This window comes from Centropristis striata, chromosome 1 (genome assembly GCF_030273125.1).
Source record: "Centropristis striata isolate RG_2023a ecotype Rhode Island chromosome 1, C.striata_1.0, whole genome shotgun sequence".
Taxonomy (NCBI): Eukaryota; Metazoa; Chordata; class Actinopteri; order Perciformes; family Serranidae; genus Centropristis; species Centropristis striata.
This window is the reverse complement of record NC_081517.1, coordinates 16,108,101-16,126,498: the sequence shown is the minus strand read 5'-3', so window position 1 is coordinate 16,126,498 and position 18,398 is coordinate 16,108,101. Positions and strand designations below refer to the sequence as shown.

The 18,398-nt window shown below is 39.0% G+C and overlaps 1 protein-coding gene across 1 annotated transcript in view; it reads left to right on the top strand.

Annotated features, from left to right (window-relative positions):
• Positions 1-18,398, top strand: part of LOC131971205 (voltage-dependent T-type calcium channel subunit alpha-1I-like) — a 239,409-nt gene that overhangs the window by 72,418 nt on the left and 148,593 nt on the right. Inside the window, exon 4 of the mRNA XM_059332527.1 lies at positions 16,435-16,532. Coding sequence (XP_059188510.1) covers positions 16,435-16,532 — 98 coding nt within the window. The remainder of the gene's footprint in view (positions 1-16,434; positions 16,533-18,398) is intronic.

Below are 18,398 nucleotides of genomic sequence, written 5' to 3'. Positions count from 1 at the left end.
AACAGAAATGCATACTATTACAACTTTTTTTTACCCATGGATTCTTATTTTCTGCCTCTGCATTCAAAATGTTTGTATAACTGGAACCTGCTCCCTCGTGCTTCTCGTATGTGTGAGTGTGAGTGCGTACTGTATGTTTAAAAAATGTGTTTGTGTATCCTTTTGTGACAGTCTGTCATCTGGGGTAGTTTTGGAGAGGCTATCTGCGAGTGCAGGGCCCAGCTTCACACCTCCTCTCTCAGGAACCATTCATTCTCTCAGCTCCGCCTCTCTCCCCTCACGCCCTCTATCTGTCTCCAGCACTCAGCAGAGGGAGCGGGAGAGGAGGCAAAGGCACGCTGATGTGTTGAATGAAAAATACTTGCAATATCACGGAGACAGGAAGGGACATCAAAGCCTTTTAATGGAGAAATGTCAGGGCTCATAAATTTACACATTTTACACCCTAAGTGCATTCTTATCAAACCCATTGTAGGAATGACAACCAGGGCTGTGTCCTCTGTTGCTCAGGCTGTTGCTCGCTCACTGGAGTGTTGCTCTGAGCATTACCCACGTTAGCAGAACCACCACTGTTCAATGGGCAATCTGAGCCGGCTTATTGCTTGTTGTTGCTTGCCTCCATTGTTATAGCTATAGATGCTGGTTGCGTGATTGGCTCCTGATGGGCGCTGCTGCAAAGAAGTTCCACTGCTGAGAGATTCACTGCAGTGGCAAATGACCCTGTCTTACACAGAATGTTATGTTTGCCAAGCTAGCAAGGCATTTTAGGGAGACTTAGGGGTATAATTTGGATGTTTTTTGAAGCCATAGTCGGTGTATTATCTAGAGTAGATAGTGGTCAGCACGCCCTGAGTTTAAAGAAGCAGGCAGAAGGACTGACAGAGAAACTAAGTCAGCAAAAAAACATTTTTTAACTCCCTAAAAAAAACATATCAGTATCAAATACCAGTTTAAGTGTATGCTATAATTTCAGTGTTTCCACCACTTTGCCCTGCCTTCAGACAGCTGTTATCTATTCTCTCTTTAAACCCACCAGGATCCTTTTACAAACACTTTTTACCTCACAGAACACAGAAGTTGCTGGTCTGCTGCTGGCTCAGTTATTTAGTTTGTTTGTACACTTGTGTGACTTTGGTGTTTTAAAGGGTAATTCCAGATTCACCAAAGTCACACAATGACACAAATAATCTGATCAAGGTAGCAGTGCACTGCAAATTTTTGTCAATGGTGTCAATACCTCAGATCTTATCACATCATTTAGATGCTAATTATTAAACTTTATTTAGTCTTGCTGTGGAATAGAGCAGCATTATATACTGTTTACTGCAGTTTAAAGTACACATGGTCCTTTTACGCTTTGGACAGCTTAATATGATTCTGTTCACCGAAAAAGTTCCCTCAGAAATTAAAGAAATATATTTTTGAAAATATTTAAATACTATCTTGTATAACATGGTCAAGAGAATAGTGGCTTCTTATGATCTTTATGATTGTTTATGTTTGTTTGTTTGGGTGTAGGTTTTATTTTTACTTCCTTTTTTTACTCTTTCCTTCCTGTGCCATTTCCACAAATGCCAAAAGTATATAAAATGTATTCATACTAATGTCATTTTTGGCATTTCGAACTATAATTTTTCTTTGTAGATAACTAAATGAAAACACTATAAAACGATGTAGAGTATGACCGAGATGTCATGTTGGGGAAGTTGTACTTGCATCTGAAGAAAATCTGTGTATTTGTCAGTATATGTCATTGTGTTAATGTGTTTGTATTATTATTATTTTTTTTTTTATCTTTGCCATCTGCTTCTTTCTGTTTTTCATGTGTATGTTGTACACGTAAATGTGATTTCTTCATATCAAACATATGTTTTCAGTATATAGCTTAACTGTCTCCCCGTTACATTCTGAGCTGCCAAACCTTAAGGAGAGCAGATGGGAAACTATAATTGATCTCAATCTGCGTTGGCAGAACTATATTTACATATATATCAATGTTCTCCCCCTCGACAGGAATAAGTGCTGTCCGCTTCTATAGGTTTCTGAAATATTGGATGGAAGTAATCATTATCTTAGATGAAGTTAAAAATAACTACTCATGTTCCTTATCCAGGTGCATTTCAATATTTATTGGGAAGGACCATCTCTTATTTCTTCATCAAACAATGACACAAGCGTCATCTGTAAATTTGAGGATTTTGTAACGCTGATTTGCTCGATTGACAGTATAGAATTAGAAGATAATTGGAAATTAGATACACTTTCCTTCAAAATAGCAGCTTTTGTCAGCTTGAATTATTAACAACAAATTCTCCAACCTAAACAACAGAAGAAGTTGTTTGTCAGTAGCCCAAATTATGACACGTATGTTCGTATCGCGGCTCGCGGTACAGCGGCACGTTCTAAAAAATAGCACACTCTTACAATTTCCACCAACTTTGAACATCATAGAAACTTCTGAATCACTTTACATGAGTACAATACGTATGCAAGTTCACCCAACTGGCTGTTAAAATCAAGTGCTGAGATGAAAAAGATCAACTTGTGATCTGATACCCGAGTACACTCATACAAACATGCTGTCTGCCAGTGATCTCGAGCTGTAGCGATGCTTTGCAATGTTTATTTTCTCTTGTGTCGACCTTCACCTGCTGCTTTTATTTCTCTGGTGTCTTTTCTAATTTGATATGACTGAAGTCTCCTATTACCAAAATCAATGAATTCTCTTCTGGAACCAGGGTGCCTACTAATATAATAGAGGTGGATTCTCTTGGTAGATAAAACATTTTGCATCGAATTGTTGATCTTTGAGTCAGTGCACCACTTTGGATTCACACAGCAGATGCTGCTATGTCATTGTTTTTGGCGAATATACCATCCTGTCAGCTCTGAAGAGAAAGAATGTGTGCTGCTGCAGTGCTGAATCAGGCACTCTATCATCCAGTCATTACTCAGTAAAACAAACAGTCTGCAACCCTGCTGAGATGGACGACTGCCAGCTAATTTTATATGGATAGTGTGGAGTTTAGTTTAGTGCTCAACAAAGGACTTTTTCAATAATTTTGTCGATTTCTCATTAAATCCTTGATCCCCTTGTTTCTTTGGGTGATTGCTGGCAGATGTATGAGTGAGTTGTTGTGCCAAAGGTTCAGCAGGTACTTTGTTATATGCAACATTTAGATCTGGTCAAACTGGGCAATTAATTTCTTGGATGAGACTAATACATAACTAATGACCTCAATATAATGATGATTGTATAAGACTTTACAGGGTTTCTCTGTGGCCAACAAATGTCCTCTGTAGGTGGGTACCAAGTTTTATAAAGTTTCTCTAGAGAATGAAAGTTTTGCACTTCATAATCCGTTTATGAGTGGTGACCTGCAGCCAAAGTTCATTGATTCTGTTTGCCAGATACTGTACATTGGTGAGGAATATGCTTGGTAGTAGGGCTGCACAATTAATCAAATTTTAATCTTGATTACGATTTTGGCCGCCACAATCAAACCTGATCGTCTGCAATATTTCCATTTTTATTTTCTGCATATCTAATCAAGCTCTTTCTACACCAGTAGTCCACCAACCACCAGGGGGCGGCGCCGTTTTTCTCCCTTGAAAAAAGCCTGGTTTCTGATTGGATAGAACGCTAAGCAGGATGTGACGTAGTACTCAATGCGACAACAACACGTGCCATTTGTAAAAGCCGGCGAAGCAGTGTTGCCAACTTATCAACTTTGTTGCTATATTTAGCGACTTTTCAGACCCCCTTAGCAACTATTTTTCAAAAAAGCAACTGCAGACAAATCCAGCGACTTTTTCTGGTGTTATTGGAGAGTAAGAACGATTCAAGCGGCACAGTCCTCCTGCAGCAGTCTTTCCCAGCTGCAGAACCGGAGGGGATGTTAACCTCTTAGCATCCAGTCTGCAAATTGCTAATAGGCTAACAGTTAGCTCTGTAGCAGTACAGTGTGTATGTGCTGCTGCTGCAGGAGGTGTTCACTTAGCGATCTCTGTTTGTTTACAACAAGCACCGGACACTCTGTGTACACACTGAAAACTGTTCCTATTGTTTGTTTAAAAGTAGTGCAATAAAAAATACAGATGTTTTCTCTAACATGATGAATAATCTTGATTAATAATCGTGATTAAAATATTGATCAAAAATAATCGTGATTATCATTTTGGCCATAATCTTGCAGCCCTACTTGGTAGTGATAGCCGATAAGGAGTTGGCCTAGCCTAGCCTAGCCCTTACTTCACTCTCGTACCCTGTCTTTGTTACAGTCTTGACGCAGCCTGACAACAGGGATTTTTTTTTTCAAAGGCAACAGTATGTACATGGTATGTTCTAATCACACAGTTTACATGTAAACATATGTAATTATTTATTATTATGTAATGGCAAATGATGACTGGTACTGCCATTGGCAAAACACAGAGAAAAAAAAACTGAGCAGACAAACGATGCCAAAAGATGACAGCATCTTGCATCAACATCGTCTGGTGTCACATATTCATAAAGCATGCTTCAGCAACATGGCTTGTGCTTGTAAGTGTGTTCAGTCAAATTATTGAGTCTACTGCTACATCTTTAAAAGTTGTGTTTTTAGAAAGTGTCAAATGAATAATCTCTGCTGCAGTGCTGTACTGTAAAATATCTGGTGCGTTGGTTTTTTTATTGTGTGCATGTGTTTTAATGTTGCTATACAGTCTATGCTTCCAGTGCAAACACTCGTTTACACTGCATATTTAATGCAACTGGTGATGAATGAAGTGTGTCATTAACTGAAGCTTAGTCTTTTTCATGTTTATGGTTGTGCAGTGTGTTTGTTGAATGTTGTCATATGCACATACTCTAATTGGTTTGAGGTTATTGAGTTAATGATGCTGAGTACTTTTTGACACTGAGCGTATAGTAAATGAAGCCTGGGAATCAATCTGGTATCATATAGCACCAACTGTCTCAGCAGATGTGCAATTATGGCTGGTTACTCTCAGATAAAGTTGTAATGTAATACGATAGTTTAAATATACATGGTTACTGGTAATTTCTTGCCAGGTTATTTATTATTTTATTCCCCTTGTCAGTCAAGCAGGGTATTCGGTTTCTTTAGAATCTCTGTAATTGCTCTTCCCAGTAAATATCAGCCTGCAATGGTGTTTAAAAAACTGAACTGGGTGTTCTAAAAATCATCAGGGAGGAATAGAGGAATTTAATGTACTTTTATGAAAGTGATGTGGATTACTACTTACAGACTGTCCCCAAGAGTACTGAATATTTCCCTTACATCTATATAAATGCCCCCCGGGTGTCACAAGTTCACTTTGATGGTTGATGCACTTTGACTGAGTAGTTTAACTGGAAGAGCATGCACAGACGGGGTCAAAACCTTATTTAAGACTGAAGGCCACCCACACTTAGAATGTATATACCCATAAGATGGATTTTGCTTCAAATAAAATAAACTACCAAAACAGAAAAACCATTCCCACGTCTTTTCTCTCTGGCAACATAGACATCTTGATGAAGTACTGCCAAGCATGTCCCAAGTCTTACTCAGCGCTACATCACCAGCTTTGTTGCTCTGATTTGTTGCAAATCAAAACTTAACTGAAAGCTTCCACACCACTACACATTTGCGGATTTGTGTGACAGGCTAACATTATTATCTTATACATTGGTTTGGAAGGAGAACCTCAGGCAAACAAACCCTTTGGGGTTTTGGGCTATTTTTCACAGTTTTTAAAATCCTTTTAATTCTGTTTACCATGAGATATTGATTTTTTTTTTTTTTCAGCACAACCTCACCCATATGATCTGATGATTATTTTTTCACTTTGACTTACTTTCAAGATCGGATTTTTAAAAAGATGGGTTTCTACTTTTGTTCTACATTCTATATTTTTATACTAAATATATTTGGCTCTATCTCCAGTTTTACTTGGCCTATCATCATCAGACTAAAACTGGCCTGGAGTTTAAAGCCATGCATAGGTTTAGAGGGATGCAGGGCTTGACGCTGCTTTGTTTTTACGTCTTTACGTCATGAAGAAGTCATGTGATTTGATCATGCCAGAAAGATCAGTGACTCCAGAGAGCTAAACAACCAATCTTGTAAAGACGTGTAAGCTTTGATGTAGTTTAAACATAAAACGCAAATTAATATCTCCTGATTTCTCTCTCTGGAATGTAAAACACTTAATATTTCTTAATTTTCTAACTTGAATATGATCAAATGCCTTGTGTGTTTAATTTCCAAGTGCTTACAGGAAAATTCCAATGATATTAGCCATTTTTTGTTGTTGCTAGCGTCTTTGCTAAGTGAGGCTAAACACATGCCTCCTCTACTGACTGCAGATTGATTAAACTAACTCCCAGTTTAAACTCATTTCAGTGCATTTCCTGAAATGTTAGGATGCATTTCTTTACAACTCTGCCCAGTATGTATTCATAAGATCAGCGTAAACTTATACTTAGGTATTTGTGTATTTGAGGAACAAGACTTGTGTCGCCTCTGACCAGTTGAGTAAGATATCACACATCACCACATATATATATTACATCTGTGTTGACAACTTTAACAAAGAGAACAACATTCAAGGTACCAGAATAACTGGCACAGTGCCACGAGAAGTTTATAAGAAGTTTCAGTCTCTGCAACCTTTTCATTCATTCTTAAGCATGAGAGATGAATCCAACGTTGTGTGCATTGAACTCCACTTCTTCGACTATCTCCTCCTTTAACAACATCTAGAAACTTGCATCATACCACTGAAACATCTGAGGATTTCTTCAAACCTTGTTCAGCCACTAGATTGTGACCTCTCTTCATCAGCATCTTTTTTGATATTCGACCATTTACTCTCCCACTGGCTATTTTATTCCATAGTAATGTGTCTCAAAGTCACAGGCTTGAATATAATGTGTGTAGAGTCTAACAGGAAGAGATGTGGGAGAACATGTGGGAAGAGGGATGGCTAATGTGACCACAGCAGCTTCAGCAGACAGATGGCTTTCATCATTGACAAGATATTCACATGTCTGTTCACGTAACACACACACACACACACACACACACACAATCACACACACACACACAGACAGACATGTGTATGAGTATCTGTACCCAGCTGGAGGTGCAACAGTAGCTCATTAGAGCTCTGACGCCACACAACACAATGCAGGGATGTGCTAATGGAGTATAATAAACATGAAGAGGAAACACACACACTCCTACACACAGAGGACAAAACAAATGGGAAGAAATAAAAAGAATGAAGATGTAAAAGGGAAAAAAGTGGAGAGACAGAATTTAGGCAATAATGGAAGAGAATTAAGACAGAGTTTGTGAGGTGGAAAAGTTGCCAGGAAGGATAAAAGGGGAGTACAGCAGGGAAAAGGTAAAGAGAGAGATGAGTGCGTCAGAGCTTTTATAAATGAATGTGTCTTGTGTGTTCACTTGTTCGTGTGTATGTGTGTGTGCCTCTGTCTTCTCTGACGTGCAAACCTCTTCTGGGACAGAAGATCTACTGCATCCATTAATCTCATTTTAATAATTAATGCATTCTTCTCCAGAAGGAGTTTCGTCTGGACTGTGAGACATTTAGTGCTCTCTGGTAATTGCCATATTAGTTTATGCTCGCCTATTAGGCTGGTTTACAGCCAGAAGAATGGCCCAAGTGTCCAATATTCTCTTTTACTGCATTTATTTTGCTTCCTAAAGCCATCCATCGCCTTGATCACCATTTAAATACCTTTATGCTAATTTACATATGTTGCACCAAATGTGACTAAGAACAGACTAACTGTTGCTGTTGATCCTGGAGAGATATAATGTGTGTAAGTGTTTAAGTGTCTCAGCCACAGTAGCAGATCAGCAACCATGCTTCAGAGCCGTTGTTAATTATCTGGCCTCTAAAATGGAGATAATAGTTTTTTTTTCAGGATTCACCATCATTAGCTGCCTTTGACTGCAGATGATAAATTAGTTTCCTTTTCTTGTTTGACTAGATGGTTCTAAGAGTATAACACTTTGGGATTTTACACTTACACATACTGCACTGTTATTTTTTGCTCATTTTAACAGCAACAGGTTGTAATGTCAATCTGTGATCTGGTACCCCACTTATAACATATTTTATTACAGTTTTGATTGATTGTACAGATTGACATTAATGGTACCCAGACGATGAATTGTAAATAAGTGGGCAATCACCTGCCTTTTCCTCGATAGTGACATCGTCATCACCAAATACCTGCTAAACTAATTCATATAAGCTTTAGTTGTAGTTTGTGTTTACTGAAAATGAGCAAATGAAAGCTTTTTATATGCAAACCTATAGGGGAGAAAAATCTGCATGTTAAGATTTTCATTACGAGCATGTGACTGTCCACTTCTAGAAATAATAATAATAATAATAACTTTATTTATATAGCACCTTTTAAAAACAAAAGCTTGCAAAGTCCTTTGACAGAGAGCAGTTAATCACAGGGAGAACGATACCATAAGGTTAAAAACAACTCTTGCATTAAAAGAAAAAAAAACAATAAAAGACAGTGTTGGATTAATCACAAGACAGATACCAAGGAAAATAATTTGGAGGTAAAAGGAGTAAAAAAGTAAAAATAGTAGTAAGATAGAAAGCATTACATAAAAGCAAGTCTATAAAATTGTTGTTTAAGAAGTGATTTAAAAGAAGTTAGTGAGTCTTAGTTTTGACTTTAGAACAATCAGAAGTATGCCACCCCGAGGATCTAAGGGTTAGCTCATATGGAATTATTAAATCTGATAAATTGCTAGGAGCCAGACCTAAAAAAGCTTTAAATGTGATCAGTAAAATCTCAAAATCAATCCTAAAACAAACAGGGAGCCAAGATGCTAAAATCGGAGTGATGTGATGTCGTCTGTTAAAACAGATATCAACAACATAAATACACAGAACTACAAGCCTGATTCCCGAACATTTGGGATGCCGTGTGCAATTATTTGCTAATGATTTTTCACATATATTAGATCAAAATCTGTACAAAGTCTATATATTTTGTATTCAGACATAAAACCTTACTGTTTCCTGTAAATAAACACTTTGATACCTGCAACACAGTCCAAAAAGGTTTGAACAAGGGCATGTTACTTTATTTCATCACCTACATTATTTATTTATTAAAATGCATTGCTGGTAAATCCATGAATTTTTTAAGATAAAACATTAAATATATTGTTTTTGTACTGTCAATTCACAATATGTCAAAAAGAATAAGCAAATCATCACATTCTGTTTCTACTTGCTTTTTACACACTGTTCCAACTTTTTTGGAATCGAGGTCGTAGTGATGACAGGGCCAGGACTTTTGAGGAACATGAGGCCAGTCATGACATATGCTGCTAACACAAGACATGCACCATAGAAATTACGGCAAACTTCTTAAAATTTAACGACCAATCAAATTAGTTGGTTTCTTATTTTCCTTCTCACGTTTTTTGTATCTGACTCTGATGATGAAGTGCAGCGTTTGACACTGATTGATGTGAATGTGGCTTTGAAGATCGCTGCGCCATGGCAAAATAATTAACACTGCTGGGAACACCCCGCTCATTTGAGTGAAAGTGAAGGAAAACATGAGAGTGCTGTGAAGAGAGAGTCACAGCGTCCTACTCGTATGTGTCCTTCAAGATGCTGAAGTGTACACACACTGAGAGGAGAAAACCTAACCTGCAATTTCACCTTTCAGTGAGAAAAACATCACATTTCCTTTTCTGTTAGAGTTTGAGCCATCCTAAATGAGAGTGTTCAAAGGCAGAAATCTCAGCAAGCAATCAGGGATTCACTGATCAACAAAATCATCAAATACTGATTGTGTCCATTTGTAATTTTAAATCCCACTTTAGCCTTCAAAATAGAATCTTTCACCCAACACTACAGATGTACTCATGAATCCTGTATAGCATTTTGAAGCATGCCTCTCACATTATCTCCAGCATCCAAAGTGTCCTCCTCCAACCAGCAGGGAAACCCTGGAGAAATACTCCCCCACAGTTCCACTCCGGAGACTCCTGGGAGAATATTTCATAATGCCAACTTGTGACTGTGCTTTTTTTGGGGGGGAAAGTAAACGACAGAGACGAGGCAGCTCCCTCAAGAAAAGAGACACCAGAGAGAGAGAAAACCTAAAAAGAGAAGCAGGATGTTTAAGAACCAGTTAAAAATCCACATTTCCCTCCTCTAACGCCGCTTAGAGACAAAAGTAATCTAGTTCCTCCTTTGAAATATTCATGAAGCTGTTTGGCTAGAGACTCAGTCCTAACTCAAACACAGGCAGACACTAAATTTAGTTTGTGTGTGTGTGTGCGTGCGTGTGTGTGTGTGTTTGTATATGTGTGTGTGTATGAGGGGTATTTTATGCCAGCACACTATACTTAAACGCCTAAAACACGTCGCCTGTGCCAGCATAAAGTCTGATTAATAGGCGTGCTTACAGACACGCGTATTGCGAGTACACCAGATGACATGGGTGACGGGTGAAAAGTGCCACGAGCGAACGTAGTGGACGCCTGTGTGTGTGTGTAACGCGTGTACGTTAACAGTGTGTTACTCTGTGTAACAGTTCAGCTGTTACACAGAGTCTCAGCTTCATATGGTATTGTTTATAAGAAAGCACAACTTACAGATGAACTCCAAGCCCCCACAGAGCTGTCAGGATATTTCTATTATTTTCAGGCCAGTTTTTATTTTCTTGTTAACGAAATATCTCTCTCTCTCTCTCTCTCTCTCTCTCTCTCTCTCTCTAGGTTTGAATGATATCGAATTGATATTTAATGATAGCAAGGGTGAAAGGGATAATTAAAATAATTTCAGCTACTTAAAAATAGTAGGCTAATAGTAAAGTGCAACGCTCACAGCCAGTTCCCAGCTTCGCGCGCGGACACACAGTTCATTACGCACCAGCTGTAATTAGGTAGGTTTACCTGCCTGCAGAAGCCGTAATCGCTGTCACCCCTGAATATTAAGTAGCCATGCGGACCTATCTAATGAATATTCAGTAGCCATGTGGACAGCAGTCCGTTCACAATATGATTCCATCGGACCTTATATCTACACTGTTTAACCCAATTCGGCACTTATGCACAGATCCATTATGTTTTACAGACATTCGTAGTTAACTAATGAGGTAAAACATTTTGTTTAAGCTGCATTTTGCTGACTTTCACTCCTAAAACAGGCTAATTAAGCCTCCGGTTTTGGCCGGAAAAACGTTAAGTTTATCTGGTACGTACGAGATAGTCTTTCTCTTCATCTATAAGTTGTGCTTTCTTATAAACAATACCATATGAAGCTGAGACTCTGTGTAACAGCTGAACTGTTATAGGCTTACACGCGTTACACACACACACAGGCGTCCGCTACGTTCGCTGGTGGCACTTTTCACCCGTCACCCATGTTATCTGGTGTACTCGCAATACGCGTGTCTGTACGCCTATGTAGAATTGTACTTAACAGTCACGCGGGTCTTCATGTCACGTATTTGAGGCGTAGTTCACCCGTCACGCAGCCGTCACGTAGGCGTATGTGCAACAACGCGTGTACAGCGTCTGCGTGACGCCTGCGTGACGCCTGTCTGTCCATTGAAAGTGAATGGAATTTACACGCGCACGTTAGACGTTTGATGTCATCGCATAGGCGCTGTACACGCGTTTTAGTATAGTGTGCTGGCATAAAATGCCCCTCATAGTGTGTGTGTTTGTATATACGTGTGTGTGTGTGTGTGTGTGTGTGTGTGAGTGAGTGAGCGTGTGTGTGTGTGTGTGTGTGTGTGTGTACGAATGTATGTGTGTGCGTGTTTGTCCTTGTATTGCCCATGTAGTGAGGACCTTTTGAGAAGTGAGGACATTTCGGCCAGTTTGAGGATTTGAAGACTTGGTTTTAAGGTTAATTCAGACACTAAATTTAGTTTGAGGTATGTGTGTACGTGTGTGTATATGTGTTCTTGTATTACCCATGTAGTGAGGACCACTATGCGGTTTTACCCAATATAGTGAAGACCTTTTGAGAAGTGAGGACATTTCCGGCCAGTTTTAGGATTTGAAGACTTGGTTTTAGGGTTAAGGTTACCGTTAGGTCAAGGTTAGGGTAAGGGTTGAGTAAGGCATTTAGTTGCAATGGTTAAATTTAGGGTAAAGGGCTGGGGAGTACATTATGTGAATGAGTGTCCTTACAAAGATAGGAGAACAGGTGTGTGTGTGTGTGTGTGTGTGTGTGTGTGTGTGTGTGTGTGTGTGTGAGAGAGAGAGAGAGAAAGAGAGAGAGTGACGGCCTGTCTGTGTGAACTGTAAAAGTCTGTGTGAGTTCACGGCTTACATAACTAGACTCTTCAGGAGTGTGCGTGTGTGAGTGAGGGATCTGAGTGTGTATTAGTGAGAGAAAGACAAAGTGTGTGCGCGTGTGTGTGTGTGGTTGGTTTTGCTCTGTGCATGTGTGTGGCCTCTGTACTCAAGTTTGACACAGAGTCTGCCCCGAGCACTTTATCTTCTTGTGTATTTGTGTGCGTGTGCATTTGTGTGATTGTGTTTGGCAGTGATAGTGAGGTCTGTCTGTAAATCTGCTCAGTGTGTGAAAAACTAGGCTGGATTGTGGGTAATGCTTTTTGTGTGTGTCATTGTGCCCATGTGTATAATAGAGCATGTCTTTGCAGTCGTGTGTGTGTGTGTGTGTGTGTGTCTGTGTCTGTGTGTGTGTGTGCGTGTGTGTATATCATTGTGTGTATAATTGTTTGCGTACGTGTTTGTGTGGTCAAAATGAGCTGTCTTATCTAAAATTGCTGCAGTAAATTGCTCAAAATGACATATCGCGATTACACAGCACCACACACGTACACATACACACACACACACACACACACACACACACACACACACACGGACATCCCGTCACCTGTCCTGTCAATGAACTGGAACACAGTGATTAAAATAGCAGCTGTAACATTGCAGTACAGTTGAAGTCACTCCAAGTCCAGTTCATTCTGTCCTTTATCTCCCAACAGCCAAACTATTAACACATAACTTCCCATTCACACACACACACACACACACACACACACACACACACAGACACACATACACACAGGTCTATATGATCATCAGAGCACCACCATCCTCTGCCTACAATCTGTAGACAAAAGTTTCTGATCATTTTGAGAGAAAAAAAATTAACTTGACATTACTATTTATGAGAGGACCTCTAGAAACTACAGAATGGACTGAACCTAGCAATGTTTTTTCATTATTAAATTTTTCTTGGTTTTCAAGTTATACAAGTTGTAACATACTTAACACACGTAGCTCTGTTGACATGTACAACATCACACTACAAACAAACAAACAGAATAAAAAAATAAAAAAACACCTGCAAAAAAATACAATTTAAAAAGTATTAATAGTAGATAAAACAACTTGGGTGGGTGGGGGGTCATTTTGTTCTTTTCACAGTGGGGAATCCATGTTCAACAAAGGTTGCCAAACCCAAAAGTATGGGTGGAGCCTCAAGTTGAATATTTTATTTTTCATGTCATGTTCTTTCAGTGTTGTTATTTATTCCTAAAAATCTATTTTTATTTTTTAACTATATTTTTTATTGATTCCACATATCAATATTCTATCGACATTTTACATAAACTGTACAATTTTCCAACAGTATAGAATATTCCCATACTTCTCCACCAGGGAGCAGAAAGATAGTTAGACACAAATTCTCAAGTAAAGTTACAGTAGAATAAATGTGAAGTAAAATGAAACCTTTTTCCACACCTGTCCTTATTTTCACACCTCTCTTGCATTGTCCCTTTTCTTCTTTTGGAGGGTAAACATATCAAATAAACATAATGAACAATGAACAAGTTTGTAGCCTGAACCAAGGGGCTCAATAATCTACAATCCACAGTGCCCTTACTGCACAAAGTCTGCTCTCAATGGAGACACAAAATCAACCCGGTTTTTCCAGTAGATTATAAAAGTATCTGTTGTGTGTTTTAGCCATTTTCTGGTGATGGCCTTTTTAGTCGCGATCAACATTATTCGAAATATGTATTTTTTTTCTTACCTTGTAATTTCCTGGTTGACAATTTAGTTTTAATATCTTAGTATTCAAACATTTCCCTCACTCTTATTGCCACATTCTAGTTTTTCATGTTTTGCTTTCTTATTGTATACGCCTCTTTTCTACCCTGTGCTCTGGCTTAACACTCAAATACAGTACACCTTTTTCTTCCTCTTATTGTCGAAGCGGACAAAATGTTCCCTCTGCTCCCTCCATACAAAACCAGCCTGTCATACTAGATCATGGCCACACACTCAGAAAGTAACCTCTGTGATCCCAAACAGACGTGACTGTGTCCCGGTACCCTGCTAACTCCAACCTTACTTTTCATGGTCGGTGTGTTTTACTAGCATGGTTCTGTCTGATTTGTGGAAGCTGTAGCAGAATCAGGGCTCTGCCGGCTCCTGTCACCACCAAGGTTACGGTAATGCGCCCGCAAGATGAGAGATTCATATTTCATGGTTCACTGAGTTAGAGCCACACCTTACGGATGCTTTCAAGCATATGCAGAGGTTTGCTCAGTGGCTGCTGAACTGCAAATAATAAAGAAAACTGTTCTGTTTAACAGCTTCACCTTTGAGCTTAAGTGGTATCACAGTGCAGCTGTGTGTTTCAGCTTCAAAACTTCAGCCTTGTGACATTTTTCCAGCTTCAGAGTGAGGTACAACTCTCGGAACACCTATGCTCTTTCAATTTGACATTTAGTTGATATGGGCAGAGCCTTTTCATCTTGAATCCTGGCAGAACTTGGATATGGCCATGTTTTTCTTTAGTTACATCCTCATGTTCATGTTTTCCAACTTTTAAACCTCACAGGTTTCTATTTCAAACTGTGAAACTCCCACTGGAACATCAGGAAACTGGAGTATTTCTACCCCACTGTCTATTTCACTGTTATTTTGCCATCAAAAATATTCTAAAGACTCCTCTCCAGATGCATAGGTCAAAAGGTTGAATGCGAATAATTGGCTGGGAGTTTTTTAAACTCTTGAAAAATCATCTGGGAGGCTCTCCAAGCTCTTATTGAAATTAGCTTGTTATTATGGAGTGCTGGAATATCTTGGAGAATCATTTCTGTGTGAAATACCTGAAACTTGTCTTAGTTTTTTTGTACTTTTCTTTTTCCCGTGTCTTGACAACTCTCCCCCCTCCCTGCCTCCCTACGTCTTAGCCTGAGAGCAGCTTTCTTCTATTCAGCAAGGTATATGCATATTGCTCTCCTCTCCCTGTCTCTCTGTCTCTGCTCCTAACGTTGTAATTATCTCCAACACTTGATAAAACCCTCAGGCTGGCTCCCTCTCCCTCTCCCTCTCTCAATCTCGCTTTATTGCCGTCGTTATATTGCACTTAATCATCCCTTGGTGCTTTACTTGAGTTGGTTTCTGATCTATCCTTCCTCGTCTCACACTTTCTCCGTCTCCTGTCATCCTCCTGTTTGTCCTCTTCCTCCTTCTCTGCTCTCTCGCTCACTCTTTTCCCCCATTCTTCAGGGAAAATATGTTTTTCCCTGTAATGAATTTGTCAGAAATAGGTCAAATAGCAAAATACTCACTCTCTGCTTCCCTTCTCTGTCTCCATTATCCCACACCTAGTTTTACTTCAAGCTTGTTTATTCCCTCCACCTCCAATCCCTGCTCCTTCACATGGGTCCGCTTTCATCTCAGATGGTTGCAGGTTTAATCTCACGCCTCTCATGCTTGTGCACGCCTGCGTTCTGACAGGATACACTTTGATGCTTTCACTACATGTGCTAAAAGGTATATCCAGTTTCAGGGATTCAGGAGGTCTACTGTACTTATTCACTCGTACTTTGACATCTTCCTCCATCTCTGTCAGAATTAAGAAAAAAACTTGTTTTTAATGCCAGTGAAGCACTCTATAACTTTGCCATTTAAAGCTATACACCTACACGCATTAATATTCATGCTTAGCTGCGAACTAATTGATGGTTTTGTTGTCTCACGGTGTGTAAAGACAGAGAAACAGACAGTATCAAGCACAGTTAAGCTACTATTAAAAAGTCTACCAGTGACCCTTGTTTCTTTGAATGTCTAGCTTTATTAGATACATATATTCCGGCTCATTAATTCATATTAGGTTCTGCACAGCAGGACCCTGACTGTACAAGGGTGTGTGTGTTTCCATTTTCCGTGCTTATTATTCGTACAAATATGAAGGGAGGAGTACATTATATCTAGACAACTCAGAGGTTTAGAGGGAATTGCTCCTCTGTCACGATCACATGGGTTATAGAGGTTGTTGTTTTTGTATCGGTGCTTCTTTTACTTCCGTCATAGACTGGAGGCATCTGCTCTTAACAAGTTTTTCTTTATGTGTGTTTTCCAGGATGGTTGAATACTCGCTGGACCTGCAGAATGTCAACTTCACCGCAATCAGAACAGTGAGAGTACTGCGGCCTCTCAAAGCAATCAACAGGGTGCCAAGTAAGTCACAACACTACTTCCAACTGGGGTTTCCAGTTACCAGAATCCATTGAATGTATCATAATACAATTGCAAGCCAAAAGGAGAGAGTGAACTTTGGCTGCCTACGCACGATAGATGGCCTCAGCTGGATGTTCATCACTGAGTAAGGAATGGGGTTGGCGCCAAGACCAACACGTCATCGAGCAATTGTTCATGCTGTTGAATTCATGCTGCAGAAAGGAAGAAAAAACACATTTATACATCTTAAAACGGAGAGATGAGAGGATGTTCATTCATGTAAAGCTGTGAGTGGATCTCATTCAGCACCATGGACAGCTGCCTGCCAGAGCAGCCAGAGTCTGATAGCTTGGTCGCTGTCCGAGGTACTGAAAATGAGTCACCGAGCCAGAAATACCTCGACTGTGAACACGTTGATTAGATGACAACAAGCTAAACTTAGTTCTTGCTGGAGAGAGCGGGATTTGGCTTTGAGCTGATTACTGTAGCACTATGGTCATCTTTAACCACTGTCAAAGTTTATTTGATATACATTCTGATTTGTAAAAACATTATTTTTCAAACATAAAATGCATAATAGCATGACATGTCATTTCCTTCTTTTCCATGTTGTTGTTGCTGTCCAGATGAGTGGTGCATATAAATTAAACTAAATGCTCTTAAAAACATACCTACCCAAGACGATCTGTGAGGTGTGGAAGGTCCATAATGACCCTGATACCACATAAGTGGTGATGCTTTGTAAAACTTGAATAAAAACAGAATGCATTACATTTATAATTTTAAGTTTATTAATTTAAAATTAAAATAAACTTAATTATATATATTTTTACAGGATTAGCAAATTATCGCACTCTGTTTTATTTCTGTTTTAGACAACACCCCAACTTAATTCGATCTGGATTGTAGCAGAAGAAGATACAGCAGATAGATGCTTAATAAAACACAAACAAAACAGCAATAAACTGTTAGTTAATTCTTGATAAAGTTCTGTCTACACATAGTGGTGTTTTGTCCCCAGTTCCAAGGGCAAGGAAGTAACCATTGATGTAATGATCCCAGGGTAAAAAGGAAATAAAACAAGAAAACTGAGTAAACGCAACATTAAATGATTTATTAAGATTGGAAAATACGGGTACAAACTCACAAATACTTCCCCAAAACATAAAGTGACAAAATACACAAAAACAAAAGAGACCATGTCTTATAACCACGACTTTGTCCTCCACAAAAACCATGCGGTGCTTTCTCAAAATCTCACAAAGCGAACACTACCATCAAGTGGCCCAACAGGCCCGTCTGCTTGGGTCTTTACTATTATTTAACATTGGCAAAGAGGAGACAAAGAAAAAACACACACAACCCAAATACAAGCTTTCTCAAACTCTTTCCCAAAATCAGCAGCAAAACACAGTTTCACAAACCAGCATAAGCACATGAATAAGCAACTAGTTTGGTCAGCTGGCAGGTTACCCTGTAAATAAGTCCAACTAAGGGACTTTAACATTCCTTTTTAGCAAAACCTTTGGTTCCTCTCATCTAGATGGTTTTTAGATTATGTATGTACGTTTTCTGTTTTTAGCTATTTTTTTCCTTTTTTTTTATATTTTTTAGCTATAATTAGACTGTTATGCTTTTAACCTGTAGCACTTTGAGATTTCCTGTAATGTAAAGTGCATTACAAATAAAATGTATTATTTAGTTGTTTAAACTTTTCTTTAGTTTTCAGTCTTGACCACACTTTAACAGCTTCTACTCTGCAGGTATTGTAGATAATAGCCTGAGAAATAATAGAGCGAACTGGAGATTTGTATGTAATTAGAGAGACATCCAAGACTATTGTACTGTATCTCAACAAAGTCTTAC